Consider the following 15,992-nt stretch of genomic DNA (forward strand, 5'->3'; position numbering starts at 1 on the left):
CTGTTAACAAAAGAAAAATACAGTTGAATCTATCAGAGAGCAGTCTGACATAAAGACCCAGTGGTGTATTTACTAAGCCTTGGATGGAGATAAAGTGGACGGAGATAAAGTACCAGCCAATCAGAACCTATCATTTTTTCAGCACAGCCTGTAACATGACAGTTAGGAGCTGATTGGCTGGTACTGTATCTCCGTCCACTTTATCTCCATCCAAAGCTTAGTAAATAGACCCCTCATTTCCTATGCCTACAATGCAGGACTTTTATGCCTTTACGAATATATATTGCACAGTGCATAAGAAAGAGGGAGGAGAGACAACAAGGTGGCGGGATATGGGGCAATGCTGGTCATAATAGCCAGCAACCTGGCGAATGACTAGTACTGTATATATATCAAGGGATATGAATATTGCCCACTTTCCATGTATTGCTTAATGACTTAGAGAAGTTTAGAGAAGTAGCAGCCAGCAGTTCCTTACCTGTGAAGTGGTCAGCTGACGCTCCGTGACTAAAGTGGTAATCTGGTAGTGTAGCACTGGTCTGTCATGTGACAGCCCCCCCCCCTCTCCCCCCTTCAGGCTGAGGAGCAAATTCCGTAAGATGAATCAGGTGTGTTACAGCAATGACCATGGTAGGATGGGACCCACTTCAGAGAGCAGAAGGGGAGCTTACTTTGTGATAGGGAAGGAGAGATGCCACCTAGGGCACACACAGAGCTACCACCAGCCCTGAACAACTGTTTATTAATCCTGATTTTATAGATCACAATTGATGGACAAGACATCCGTAGCCTCAATGTCCGATATCTAAGAGAAGTGATCGGTGTGGTAAGTCAGGAACCGGTTCTCTTTGATACCACGATCGCTGAGAATATCCGTTTTGGCCGAGAAGATGTCTCAATGCAGGAACTAGAACAGGCCACCAAGAAGTCTAATGCCTACAGCTTCATCATGGAGTTTCCAGACGTTAGTAAAATCAGGAATATAATTTCTAAATAAATCACTGTAATTATTGTAGTTTTCTCCCATTACATATTACATATCAAATGTTAACGTTTGATCAGGACCGGTTCTAGACCTTGTGGCGCACATGGCGAAAGTTTCCTTTGGCGTCCCCTTCCCGACAGGCAAAACAGGGACAGTGCATGCTGTAGGTGCGCAGCAAAATATAGGGAAGGGGCATGGCCACAGTTATACCCCCTGTAGTTGTGCCCCCTGTAGCTGTGCCCTCAGTAGTGTTGTATCCCCCGTAGAGTTGTGCCCCCTGTAGCTGTGCCTCAGTAGTTGTGCCCCCTGTAGTTTTGTCCACTGTAGCAGTGCCCTCAGTATCTGTGCCCCCTGTAGTTGTGCCCCCTGTAGTTGTGCCCCCAGTAGAGTTGTGACCCCTGTAGTTTTGCCCTCAGTAGCTGTGCCCCCTGTAGCTGTGCCCCCTGTAGCTGTGCCCCCTGTAGTTGTGCCCCCAGTAGAGTTGTGACCCCTGTAGTTTTGCCCCCTGTAGCTGTGCCCTCAGTAGTTGGTGCCCCCTGTAGCTGTGCCCCCTGTAGATGTGCCTCTGTAGTTATGCCCCTAGTAGCGCCGCTTATAAAAAAAAAACAAAAAACCTCACCAGCCCCGCTCCTGCTTCCCGGCCGCCGCTGCTGTTCTCCGTCTCCGGCCGCCGCTCCGCGGATCTATGGGAGAGACGTCAGGACGTCTCTCCCACAGACACTAGAGGTCAATTATGCGGTGTGCGGCATTGTGGTGAGCGCGGCAGCATGTGGGAGGGTCAGGCAGCAGCAGCGGCGGCAGCGCCCTCAGGCAAAAAGCCTGCTTGGCTATGGCAAGTGCTGCTCCTGTGTTACATCACCATCAAAACTGTAATTGCTACAATTTGTGATGCTGACTTATCTTAAGGGTCCCATACACTACAACGATAATGCCTGATTTCATCCGATTTCAGCCATCCGGGCCGATATATTGGATGAAATCGGGCATATCGGATGTGTGTCCGATCCGATGCGCGGTCCTGTGAGCATCGGATCGGATCCCCTGACTGTGCTGCACTCGTGATATGTCGGACCCCGCAGGCATGGCTGGGATCGCATAAGATACATCGTAAGTAAAAGGACCGCATACGATGTATCTTATGCGATCCTGCCGCCCGGGAGCCTGCCGGGAGGTTTAAGGGTGATCGCCTGCGACATGAGAGTCTGACATGTCGCAGTAGTGTATGGGGCCCTTTAGTGCGCAGCGTGCCTGAATGTACAAACGTAAAATTATTTCTCGAAAATGTAATACTTCCCTGTGTATGTTGAATTAGATTTATCACAAGCTATGCCCAACTCAAAACAGCTGTATTTCTATGCCAGGCATACAATGGACATACAAATGCATATAAATCACATATTTCCAGTGATAGCACAGAGATATACAGTAGTTTAGCAGGGTTAACATAACAGTACATGCAAAAGCCCCATTACCCTATTAGTACACATTATAATGTAATTCTTATACACAAAAGAGAATCATGTCTTGAGAATGTTAGCATTTGCTACAGTATTTAAATATACTGTATGTCATTCCAGAAATTTGACACCCTGGTGGGAGAGAGAGGAGCGCAGCTGAGTGGAGGCCAGAAGCAGAGGATCGCTATCGCACGGGCACTGGTTCGCGACCCCAAAATTCTCCTCCTTGATGAGGCCACTTCTGCGCTGGACTCTGAGAGTGAAGCGGTTGTCCAGGCAGCCCTGGATAAGGTAACTAATACCCCTTTCACATCGCACTAAAAACCCGGTATCGTCACGGCATATTGCCGTGTCGAAACGGGTCCGTGTGGGATGTGAAAGGTCCTTTGGTGAATTAGCGGGTCGTCTGACCCGGTAATTCAACCCGGTAAAAAAGAAGGGTTATTACCGGGTTGATTACCGGGTCAGGCGCAGTGTGAATGGGAGCCGTTCCGATGCGACACGGCTCCCATTCACAGTATAGGCAGAGGCGGCGCAGGAGATGAGCTCATCTCCCGGCGCCGCCTCCACCCCCGCCCCTGCTGCTGCTGCGCCCTCCGCTGCTATGGCAACCGACCCGGTATATTGCCGGGTCGGAAAGCCAGCAACGGAGCGCAAATGCCGGATCCCACCCAGTAAGTACACGATTTTCTTACCGGGTAGGATCCGGCATTTGCGATGTGAAAGCAGCATAATACATAATATAAAGTAACTTCTCATAAAGTCTTTTTAGTGGAAAACAGCAGGTAGCTTTACAAGACATTTTAAGTGCAAAAAAAGGTCAATTAAAACATGACATTCTACTGCCACAATAACCAAAATATACATTTTGCTCCTCTATACCTTACAATTTTTATTGTTTATCTATTTTTTAGCGTAGAACAAGCGTACGACACATATAGATATAATAAAAAATTTCTGTCAGCTACTAGGGGACACTGGCACAACTTTAAGACAGTGGGGTGAGGGTGGTGCATTACAGGGAGCTGGCACTTTAAATAATCCAAGAAGTGAAACAGGCTCTTCCCCCTCTATCCTCCATCATCTCTCAGTTTTGAACTTGTGCAGAGGGAGCCGATCATTGCTGACTGAGCTCTAGCTCAGTCTGTATTTACTTTCATTTATTTCATTTATTTAGCTTTTTTATTCATGGGACTTTGGGAATCATTCTGACCCGTTCGCTCGCTGCATTTTAACGCAGCAGAGCGAACGGGTCCCTGCTGCGCATGCGCCAGCGCATGCCAGACGGCTGAAGGCTGTAGCAGGGATGCGATCGCCTCTGCCTGATTGACAGGCCGAGGCGATCGCTGGGCGGGAGGGGGCGGAACGGCAGCGTTTGGCCGCCATTTCGTGGGTTTGGTCAGGCCAACGCAGGCGTGGCCAGACCGAAACAGGGGGGGGGGGGGGGGAGGGGGCGATCCGCAGAGGCAGCGTTATGTCACGCGCAGCCGCTGCAGGTCGGGGAGCGATAAGTAGCTCCTGGCCAGCACGCTAAAGCTGCACTGGCCGGGAGCTACTTTGAAGTGCAAAGGCATCGCCGCTGTGCAATACCTTTGCACTTCATCGGCACTGACGTGCGGGGCGGAATAGCCCTATGCTGGGCGTCCCCCCGCATGTCAGGGAAGAAGATCGTAGCTGTGCTAAATTTAGCACAGCTACGATCAGCTCGGAATGACCCCCTTATTTCCCTCAGCCTCAGGAACCCTTTGCCACTTATATGAGAGAAGTGGGGTCCGGGTTACAAACTAGTAGCGTCAAGCTGCACAAGGAGAACAGCACTTAACCTGAGAAGCACTGTTCCTCCTGAGACAGCAAGGAGAACAGCGCTTAACCTGAGAAGCACTGTTCATCCTGAGACAGCTGCATCCTGAGGCTCCGGTTGGGTGACTGAGCCTACTTGTGTGAGGCACTGTGCGGCGCCTGCGTCCAGCGCAGCAGCGTCCCCCACATTCCCTCCTCTCCTCTCCCCGCTAGCTATGACTGGTCGTGGCAAAGGCGCGGCCTCCACTACACTGCTGTGCTGACAGTACACAGCGTGGCAGTGTGGGTGAGTGAGTCTCCTTGTGTGGGGCACTTTGCGCGAATGACCGCGGCGTGGTCTCCACAGTACACAGCGCGACAGCATAGCTCACTCAGTGCAGGACAGAGGGAGTTTACAGCGGAGGTTAGTGGAGCGGATCCGCAGTAAGCAGCGGATCTGAGGGCTAAGGCGCAGGGCATTTAACTAGAAGTCAGACAGCATCTGGAGCACCCTGTGAGTTGGGTGCAGCCAAAGGCTGATTTTAATTGTGTAAGGCACCCACTCAAAATGGCGCTTAGGGACCTGGTTGAGATGGGTGCTTGTGCATAGGTGACTGAGTTGGCAGGTTTTCAAACTGTCAATCACAGAAAAAGGCGCCTTCCTCAGCTAGGCAGTTCATGAATAGCAACAATGGGGGTAATTCCAAGTTAATCGCAGCAGGAAATTTTTTAGCAGTTGGGCAAAACCATGTGCACTGCAGGTGTGGCAGATATAACATTTGCAGAGAGAGTTAGATTTGGGTGGGTTATTTTATTTCTGTGCAGGGTAAATACTGGCTGCTTTATTTTCACACTGCAAATTAAATTGCAGATTGAACACACAACACCCAAATCTATCTCTCTCTGCACATGTTATATCTGCCTCCCCTGCAGTGCACATGGTTTTGCCCAATTGCTAACAGAATTCCTGCTGCGATCAACTTGGAATTACCCCCAATATTTCTTCTCTCCTCAGGAATCAGCACTGTTAGCAGAGACAGGCGCACATTGCTACAGACTGCCAGAAACCTGAAAGCCTGCACATAAAATACAGGCTGGTGGCAGAGGAAGTTAGAATAGGAGAGTAGTACAAATATTATACCTTCATCTACCCCACCACCACCACCACAATCTCTCTCTCTCTCTCTCTCTCTCTCTCTCTCTCTCTCTCTCTCTCTCTCTCTCTCTCTCTCTCTCTCTCTCTCTCTCTCTCTCTCTCTCTCTCTCTATCATTGAGTATTATTGAGAGTGCTGGTGTGAATTTTGTGTCTCCACTCCGCTCACACAGACCATTCCTCCCTATGTGCAGCATGTGTTTCAGAGGTTATGTTAGTTAATCCGTCCCAAGATGCTAATTTTCCCCCCTGGGTGGTAGCGCTCACAGGAACCATCTCACAATTACATAATGAGGTGTCTGTTTTACGAAAGACGGTTAAAGAGATTCCTCAAAATTATGTACTTTTTATTGCTACAGAACCACCCTGGGTGGCAGGTCTTCACTCTGAGGACGAAGCCGAAGAGGACGATTGTGAGTTGGGCGAAATTACTGACCCAGACGAAGAAGTTCCACAGGAACCTTCTCAGGGGGTTGAACCTCTTATTTTAGCTGTAACATAAGTTTTGAACACTTCCGAGACTACGACACCGGATTCACCATATACTGCTTTGTTAGGTAGAAAGCAGCTTTCATCGATCACTTATCCTTTTTCCTAGAAACTGGATGATCAGCTGACGGAGGCTTGGAAACACCCGAACAAGGGGTTTCAGATGCCTAAAAGTTTTCTAAGTATTTATCCATTTCCATCAGCTATGACTGACAAATGGGAGATGTTACCTAGAGTGGACTCCACTCTATCTAGGTTGTCCAAAAAGACTGCATTACCTGTTCTGGGAGCAACTTCATTGAAAGACCCGTCTGACCGGAAGCTGGACACCATGTTGAAGTCCAGCTGTTTGGCCACAGGTGTCTCACTTTGACCAACCTTGGTGAGTTCCTGGGTGAACAAGGCAGTGGAGCATTGGGCCACTAAATCAGAACACTGGATCCTCAGGTGGAAGCTGTAGATGCTCTTCGATCACATTATTTCTGCTCTTGCTCTTTCTTCAGGCAGGTTTAGATTCCGGACTTCGTCTAGGATCCCTGAAAGTTCAGGTATCTGCCTTATCGATTTTCTTTCAGAGACGCCTGGCCCTCCTACCAGATGTGCTAACTTTCCTACAAGGGGTCCTTCGGTACAACCCCCATTTGCTCCCCCTACAGCACCTTGGGACTTGAATCTGGTGCTGGATTATCTGCAGTCACCCTGTTTTGAACCCTTGGAAGGCACAGCTATTAACGCTCTTACTTGGAAGACTGATTTTCTATTAGCCATAGATTCAGCCCAGAGGGTACCTGAATTAAGTGCCTTATCTTGTATGCCTCCCTACTTGATTTTTCATCCCGATAGGGCTGAGTTGAGAACACATGCTTCCTTTCTTCCCAAGGTCATGTCGGCTATTCATATCAATCAGCCGATTGTGGTACCGTCCTTACAGGAGGACTCAGGGACACCTTCTTCTCTGGATGTAGTGAGAACATTGAAGATTTATGTGAACCGGACAGCACCGTTACGAAAGACTGATGCTTTATTCGTGCTTATGATCTTCCGCGGCGAGGGTGGTCTGCTACTAAGCAGACCTTGGCCCGGTGAATTAAGTTGACTTCATCAAGCTTATCTACACCCATCTAGGTGACCTCCATTATCCATTGCGGCCCACTCTACATGTTCAGGTAGGTCTTCCTGGACCGCTAGTAGGGGGGCTACCACGTCTCAACTCTGTAGATAAGCCACTTGGTCCAGTATTCGTACATTTGCCAAGTTCTACAAGTTTGATCCTTTTGCGGCTTCATATTCACGGTTTGCCATCTTGTTTTGCAAGTTCCTCAGTGATCTCCCACCCAGGGGGAAAAATGTGGGACGTCCCCCCGGTCTTGAAGTTGTGCCAGTGGCTAACAGTGCTAGTGGCTAACAGAAAAAGGAGGATTTTGGTACTTACTGATAATTCCCTTATTCAGAAGCCATAAGGGACACTGGCCGCCTGCCCGTCGCTGTTCTCTTGCCTTCATTGTTGTTCTGTTCTGTTTGATTGTTATGTGCTCTCTTCCCTCGTATAGTTCTGTTCTCTTGTTCCCGTCTCCTCTTGGCTAATTCATAACTGAGGGATGGTGGTGGATAGAGGGGGAGGAGCCTGTTTCACTTCTTGGATTATTTAAAGTGCCAGCTCCCTGTAACCCACCATCATCACCCCACGGTCCTGAAGTTTTGCTTTTGTCCCCTATGGCTTCCGAAAAAAGGATTTATCAGTAAGTACCAAAATCCTCCTTTTGGACCCTTTATCCACTGGGCCACTAGCTATTGTGCCTTACCCCTCCTTTCCATCTTTGCCCCTCCTATCTGTCTCTCATCTCTGTTGCTCCTTTCTCACCTTTCCTTATCTGCCTGTCTCTCTCTTTCATCTCTGTAATCCTACCCCATCTGTTTCTCTCTCTTTCATCTCTGTTCCTCTCCACCTCATCACCCACTCTCAGATCTCTGTCCCTCCTGTCCCTATCTGGGGCAGAATTCACTTGTGAAGGGGGTGGTCACAAGGGGTTGAGCAGGGGGAGATCGCTGACTCAAGGTGCTGACAGGTGTCTTTTCCAGTCTTCCCATCTCTGTCCACCTTTTCAGTCTCTCTCATCTCTGTCCCTCCTTTCCGTCTGCGCCTGTGTCTGTCTCTATTTTTCATCCATTTCCCCTCTCCACCTCCCCTCTATCTCATCTCGGATACCGTAGTCCTTCCTGTCTCTCTCATCTCTGTCGCTCTTTTCACCCTGTTTTCCTTTCATGAAGTGTTGTGTGACGGGGGAGCTCAGCAGCTCCAGACATGGAGAGGACTCTGGGAACAGTCCTGTGCATCTACACTGTTCAGTCTGAGAAAGGCTGCATCTCGGGCAGCCAATGAGAGCTGTAAGGTGAAGAGCCTCCTTCTAGCTCTTACTGTGCAGCTGCTTGACTGACTCAATAGATGATTAGACAATAGATGCTTGAGATAAATGCAGAAAATATTAAAAGTAATGGTTTCTAAAAATCTGCATTATTGTAGGGTAAATACCCTGGTGTTCCACCAAGTGTATTCAGACATATAGATGTAGGAGTGTGTGTTATTAGTGCCCCAATGTTAATCAAGAATGTAAAGTTTTCCCATTGAAATCAAATTAGAATCTTCTTTGCTGCCGCAGTCCAAATGGAAATGTTAGTAATGTGTGGCCTGATACTTCTTATAACAGCTAATTAATGAAGTACTATTAGTGGGAGGGCTCCAGAAGGAATCAGCCTATCAGCAGCAGCTTGCCAGTGTTTCCAACCGTTGGGCCTAATTCAGACCTGATAGCAGCAGCAAAATTGTTCTCTGGGCAAAACCATGTGCACTGCAAGTGGGGCAGATATAACGTGCAGAGAGAGTTAGATTTGGGTGGGGTATATTGTTTCTGTGCAGGGTAAATACTGGCTGCTTTATTTTTACACTGCAATTTACATTTCAGTTTGAACATACCCCACCCAGATCTTAATCTTTCTGCACATGTTACATCTGCCCCATCTGCAGTTAACACGGTTTTACCCATTAGGGAACAATTTTGCTGCTGCGATCAGGTCTGAATTAGGCCCGTTATCCTCATCATTGCTTCTCGTTGCACCATCCCTCCAGCCAGGGGCGGATCCAGGAAAAAATGACAGGGGGGGCACCTTATGCACGCCTTCGGCGTGCGGTCCCATGAAGGTGCGCGTGGCCTCACAACAAGGGCATGACCTAGCAACAAGGGTCATGGCCTCAAAGGGAATGTCATATTCATAAGATGGGAAGAGGGTGACACTTTGGAGAGGCAGAGGGTAACAGGACTCAGGAGAGAGAGGGTGATGGGTTTATAGTGACGCAGGGGAGAAGAAGAGGGTTAGGCAGTGGGTGAAGGAGACATAGTGGGAGACGGAGAGGCAGTGGGTGACAGAGAGAGGGTGACAATGAGAGGCAGTGTGGGTAACACAGAGGAAAGGGTGACGAGGAAAAAGTGGGTGATGCCAGGGGGCCAGATGTACTAAGCTTGAAAAGTGATAAATATCACTGTGATAAAGCACCAGCCAATCGGCTCCTAACTGTAATTTTTCAAACACAGCCTGTGACATGGCAGTTAGGAGCAGATTGGCTGGTGCTTTATCACAGTGATATTTATCACTTTTCAGGCTTAGTACATCTCCCAGTGGCAAACGCAGGATTTGCATGGGGGGGTTTCCAGAACTGGGCGGAGCCAATCACGGGGTGCGGACTGAGGTGACCCAGTATATGCTGGGTCCGTAAAACTAGTGTGTGTGTGTGTGTGTGTGTGCAGACACACACACACACGCGCACACACACACACACACACACACACACAGAATGTAAGCTCTCACGAGTAGGGCCCTCTTTCCTCATGTGCTTACCCTTTTCTTACTTTAATAATCTTCAGCTGCACCAAATCCAGCAGTCTTCTGCCACCTGATGCTTATTCCAGTGTCAACTGCTGATGTAGCTATGTTATTTACCCTGTACTTGTCCTATATTGTCGTCAACTGTAAGTTGCTGTTTTCCTGTTTGATTATTTGTTTATGTACTCTGTAATTGGGCACTGCGGAACCCTTGTGGCGCCATATAAATAAAGGATAATAATAATAATAATAATAATAATAATAATAATAATAATAATATATCTACACACATATATATATACATACATACATACATATACACATATAGCATATTAAACATGCATACACATATATATATATATATATATATATATATATATGTATGTACATATATATATGTACACACACATACAGTACACATATATATATATATATATATACACATGTATATATATCGTGTGTGTATGTATGTATGTATATACATGTGTATATATGTATGCACGTGGATATATATGTACTATAAATTAAAATAAAGTAAACTTTTATTTCACTTACAAGTGCCACCAGGAAGACAGCAGGCTGCAGAGGACGCTAGACAGCCATTAATAGTACTCATGCAGCTAAAAAAAAAAAAAATATATATTTTTTTTTTTAGTGAAGGGGGGTTTCTAGGTACTCGGAAACCCCCCCTGGGTGCGCCACTGCCCCCACTGGGAGGTGGTAGTGGGTAACAAGGAGAGGGGGACAGGGAGAGGCAATGGGTACCTAAGGTCTCTGTAGGAGTAGGAGGGAGTAGTGAGACATTTGTAGTGAAGTTTACAGAGACATGAAGGGAAAGTATCGCTGGGGAAACAGACAGAAGAAAACATGGAAGCTTAACACAATAACTGAGAGGAGAGGGAACGAGAAAGCGAGAGGGGGGGGGGGGGAAGAGAGAGAGAGAGAGGGGGGGGGGGGAGGCAGGGGCTACTGAACCCAGCAAACAGCCTAATATATCCTATCTAAAAATCAATAAAGCACAAGTGCATATATATATATATACACACACACACACACAAACAGTATGTGTGTATATACAGTATGTATATACAGTATGTGTATGTATATATATATATATATATATATATATATATATACTAGTGATGTGCACCGGACATTTTTCGGGTTTTGTGTTTTGGATTTGGATTTGGTTCCGCGGCCGTGTTTTGGATTCTGACGCGTTTTGGCAAAACCTCACCGAAAATTTTTTGGTCGGATTCGGGTGTGTTTTGGATTCGGGTGTTTTTTTCAAAAAACCCTAAAAAACAGCTTAAATCATAGAATTTGGGGGTCATTTTGATCCCATAGTATTATTAACCTCAATAACCATAATTTCCACTCATTTCCAGTCTATTCTGAACACCTTACACCTCACAATATTATTTTTAGTCCTAAAATTTGCACCGAGGTCGCTGGATGGCTAAGCTAAGCGACACAAGTGGCCGACACAAACACCTGGCCCATCTAGGAGTGGCACTGCAGTGTCAGGCAGGATGGCACTTCAAAAAAAATTGTCCCCAAACAGCACATGATGCAAAGAAAAAAAAGAGGCGCACCAAGGTCGCTGTGTGACTAAGCTAAGCGACACAAGTGGCCGACACAAACACCTGGCCCATCTAGGAGTGGCACTGCAGTGTCAGGCAGGATGGCACTTCAAAAAAATAGTCCCCAAACAGCACGTGACATGATGCAAAGAAAAATTAAAGAAAAAAGAGGTGCAAGATGGAATTGTCCTTGGGCCCTCCCACCCACCCTTATGTTGTATAAACAGGACATGCACACTTTAACGAACCCATCATTTCAGCGACAGGGTCTGCCACACGACTGTGACTGAAATGACTGGTTGGTTTGGGCCCCCACCAAAAAAAGAAGCAATCAATCTCTCCTTGCACAAACTGGCTCTACAGAGGCAATATGTCCACCTCATCATCATCCTCCGATTCCTCACCCCTTTCACTGTGTACATCCCCCTCCTCACAGATTATTAATTCGTCCCCACTGGAATCCACCATCTCAGGTCCCTGTGTACTTTCTGGAGGCAATTGCTGCTGGTGATTGTCTCCACGGAGGAATTGATTATAATTAATTTTGATGAACATCATCTTCTCCACATTTTCTGGAAGTAACCTCGTACGCCGATTGCTGACAAGGTGAGCGGCTGCACTAAACACTCTTTCGGAGTACACACTGGAGGGAGGGCAACTTAGGTAGAATAAAGCCAGTTTGTGCAAGGGCCTCCAAATTGCCTCTTTTTCCTGCCAGTATACGTACGGACTGTCTGACGTGCCTACTTGGATGCGGTCACTCATATAATCCTCCACCAATCTTTCAATGGTGAGAGAATCATATGAAGTGACAGTAGACGACATGTCAGTAATCGTTGGCAGGTCCTTCAGTCCGGACCAGATGTCAGCACTCGCTCCAGACTGCCCTGCATCACCGCCAGCGGGTGGGCTCGGAATTCTTAGCCTTTTCCTCGCACCCCCAGTTGCGGGAGAATGTGAAGGAGGAGATGTTGACGGGTCACGTTCCGCTTGACTTGACAATTTTCTCACCAGCAGGTCTTTGAACCTCTGCAGACTTGTGTCTGCCGGAAAGAGAGATACAACGTAGGTTTTAAATCTAGGATCGAGCACGGTGGCCAAAATGTAGTGCTCTGATTTCAACAGATTGACCACCCATGAATCCTGGTTAAGCGAATTAAGGGCTCCATCCACAAGTCCCACATGCCTAGCGGAATCGCTCTGTTTTAGCTCCTCCTTCAATGTCTCCAGCTTCTTCTGCAAAAGCCTGATGAGGGGAATGACCTGACTCAGGCTGGCAGTGTCTGAACTGACTTCACGTGTGGCAAGTTCAAAGGGTTGCAGAACCTTGCACAACGTTGAAATCATTCTCCACTGCGCTTGAGTCAGGTGCATTCCCCCTCCTTTGCCTATATCGTGGGCAGATGTATAGGCTTGAATGGCCTTTTGCTGCTCCTCCATCCTCTGAAGCATATAGAGGGTTGAATTCCACCTCGTTACCACCTCTTGCTTCAGATGATGGCAGGGCAGGTTCAGGAATGTTTGGTGGTGCTCCAGTCTTCTGTACGCGGTGGCTGAATGCTGAAAGTGGCCCGCAATTCTTCGGGCCACCGACAGCATCTCTTGCACGCCCCTGTCGTTTTTTAAATAATTCTGCACCACCAAATTCAATGTATGTGCAAAACATGGGACGTGCTGGAATTTGCCCAGATGTAATGCACTCACAATATTGCTGGCGTTGTCCGATGTCACAAATCCCCAGGAGAGTCCAATTGGGGTAAGCCATTCTGCGATGATGTTCCTCAGTTTCCGTAAGAGGTTGTAAGCTGTGTGCCTCTTCTGGAAAGCGGTGATACAAAGCGTAGCCTGCCTAGGAACGAGTTGGCGTTTGCGAGATGCTGCTACTGGTGCCGCCGCTGCTGTTCTTGCTGCGGGAGGCAATACATCTACCCAGTGGGCTGTCACAGTCATATAGTCCTGAGTCTGCCCTGCTCCACTTGTCCACATGTCCGTGGTTAAGTGGACATTGGGTACAACTGCATTTTTTAGGACACTGGTGAGTCTTTTTCTGGGGTCTGTGTACATTTTCGGTATCGCCTGCCTAGAGAAATGGAACCTAGATGGTATTTGGTACCGGGGACACAGTACCTCAATCAAGTCTCTAGTTGGCTCTGAATTAACGGTGGATACCGGAACCACGTTTCTCACCGCCCGGGCTGCCAAGGCCTGAGTTATCTGCTTTTCAGCAGGATGACTGCTGTGATATTTCATCTTCCTCGCAAAGGACTGTTGGACAGTCAATTGCTTACTGGAAGTAGTACAAGTGGTCTTCCGACTTCCCCTCTGGGATGACGATCGACTCCCAGCAGCTACAACAGCAGCGCCAGCAGCAGTAGGTGTTACACTCAAGGATGCATCGGATTAATCCCAGGCAGGAGAGGACTCGTCAGACTTGCCAGTGACATGGCCTGCAGGACTATTGGCTTTCCTGGGTAAGGAGGAAATTGACACTGAGAGAGTTGGTGGTATGGTTTGTAGGAGCTTGGTTACAAGAGGAAGGGATTTAGTGGTCAGTGGACTGCTTCCGCTGTCACCCAAAGTTTTTGAACTTGTCACTGACTTATGATGAATGCGCTGCAGGTGACGTATAAGGGAGGATGTTCCGAGGTGGTTAACGTCCTTACCCCTACTTATTACAGCTTGACAAAGGCAACACACGGCTTGACACCTGTTGTCCGCATTTGTGTTGAAATAATTCCACACCGAAGAGCTGATTTTTTTTGTATTTTGACCAGGCATGTTAATGGCCATATTCGTCCCACGGACAACAGGTGTCTCCCCGGGTGCCTGACTTAAACAAACCACCTCACCATCAGAATCCTCCTTGTCAATTTCCTCCCCAGCGCCAGCAACACCCATATCCTCATCCTGGTGTACTTCAACAGTGACATCTTCAATTTGACTATCAGGAACTGGACTGCGGGTGCTCCTTCCAGCACTTGCAGGGGGCGTGCAAATGGTGGAAGGCGCAAGCTCTTCCCGTCCAGTGTTGGGAAGGTCAGGCATCGCAACCGACACAATTGGACTCTCCTTGGGGATTTGTGATTTTAGAAGAACGCACAGTTCTTTGCTGTGCTTTTGCCATCTTAAGTCTTTTCATTTTTCTAGCGAGAGGATGAGTGCTTCCATCCTCATGTGAAGCTGAACCACTAGCCATGAACATAGGCCAGGGCCTCAGCCGTTCCTTGCCACTCCGTGTCGTAAATGGCATATTGGCAAGTTTACGCTTCTCCTCAGACGCTTTTAATTTTGATTTTTGGGTCATTTTACTGAACTTTTGTTTTTTGGATTTTACATGCTCTCTACTATGACATTGGGCATCGGCCTTGGCAGACGACGTTGATGGCATTTCATCGTCTCGGCCATGACTAGTGGCAGCAGCTTCAGCACGAGGTGGAAGTGGATCTTGATCTTTCCCTATTTTAACCTCCACATTTTTTTTCTCCATTTTTTAATGTGTGGAATTATATGCCAGTAACTATCAATAGCAATGGCCTACTACTATATATACTGCGCACAACTAAAATGCACCACAGGTATGGATGGATAGTATACTTGACGACACAGAGGTAGGTAGAGCAGTGGCCTTCCGTACCGTACTGCTATATATACTGGTGGTCACTGTCGGCAATCTGCAAAACTAAAATGCACCACAGGTATAGAATGTAGATGGATAGTATACTTAATGACGACACAGAGGTAGGTACAGCAGTGGCCTTCCGTATCGTACTGCTATATATAGTATACTGGTGGTCACTGTGTCAGCAAACTGCAAAACTAAAATGCACCACAGGTATAGAATGTAGATGGATAGTATACTTAATGACGACACAAAGGTAGGTACAGCAGTGGCCTTCCGTACCGTACTGCTATATATACTGGTGGTCACTGTGTCAGCAAACTGCACAACTGAAATGCACCACAGGTATAGAATCTAGATGAATAGTATACTTAATGACGACACAGAGGTAGGTACAGCAGTGGCCTACTGTACCGTAATGCTATATATTATATACTGGTGGTCACTGGTCAGCAAAACTCTGCACTGTACTCCTCCTATATAATATTATACTGGTGGTCATCAGTCCCCACAATAAAGCAGCACACTGAGCACAGATATGGAGTGTTTTTCAGGCAGACAACGTATACTGGTGGTCACTGTCAGCAAAACTCTGCACTGTACTCCTGCTATATAATACAGCTGCTCCCCAGTCCCCACAATTAAGCAGTGTGAGCACAGATATATGCAGCACACTGAGCACAGATATGGAGCGTTTTTTTCAGGCAGAGAACGGGTAACTGGTGGTCACTGATCAGCAAAACTCTGCACTGTACTCCTCCTATATTATACAGCTGCTCCCCAGTCCTCCCCACAATTAAGCAATAGTGCACAATCAAGTTCAACAATAACGGAGAGGACGCCAGCCACGTCCTCTCCCTAACATTTCCAATGCACGAGTGAAAATGGCGGCGACGCGCGGCTGCTTATATAGAATCCGAATCTCGCGAGAATCCGACAGCGGGATGATGACGTTCGGGCGCGCTCGGGTTAACCGAGCCATACGGGAGAATCCGAGTATGCCTCGGACCCGTGTAAAATGGGTGAAGTTCGGGGGGGTCCGGTTTCCGA

The 15,992-nt window shown here is 47.5% G+C and overlaps 1 protein-coding gene across 1 annotated transcript in view; it reads left to right on the forward strand.

Annotated features, from left to right (window-relative positions):
• Nucleotides 1–15,992, forward strand: part of LOC134927251 (ATP-dependent translocase ABCB1-like) — a 131,744-nt gene that overhangs the window by 44,601 nt on the left and 71,151 nt on the right. The window contains exons 13-14 of the mRNA XM_063921448.1: nucleotides 761–964; nucleotides 2,563–2,733. Coding sequence (XP_063777518.1) covers nucleotides 761–964; nucleotides 2,563–2,733 — 375 coding nt within the window. The remainder of the gene's footprint in view (nucleotides 1–760; nucleotides 965–2,562; nucleotides 2,734–15,992) is intronic.

The sequence above is a fragment of the Pseudophryne corroboree genome, chromosome 5 (assembly GCF_028390025.1).
Source record: "Pseudophryne corroboree isolate aPseCor3 chromosome 5, aPseCor3.hap2, whole genome shotgun sequence".
NCBI lineage: Eukaryota > Metazoa > Chordata > Amphibia > Anura > Myobatrachidae > Pseudophryne > Pseudophryne corroboree.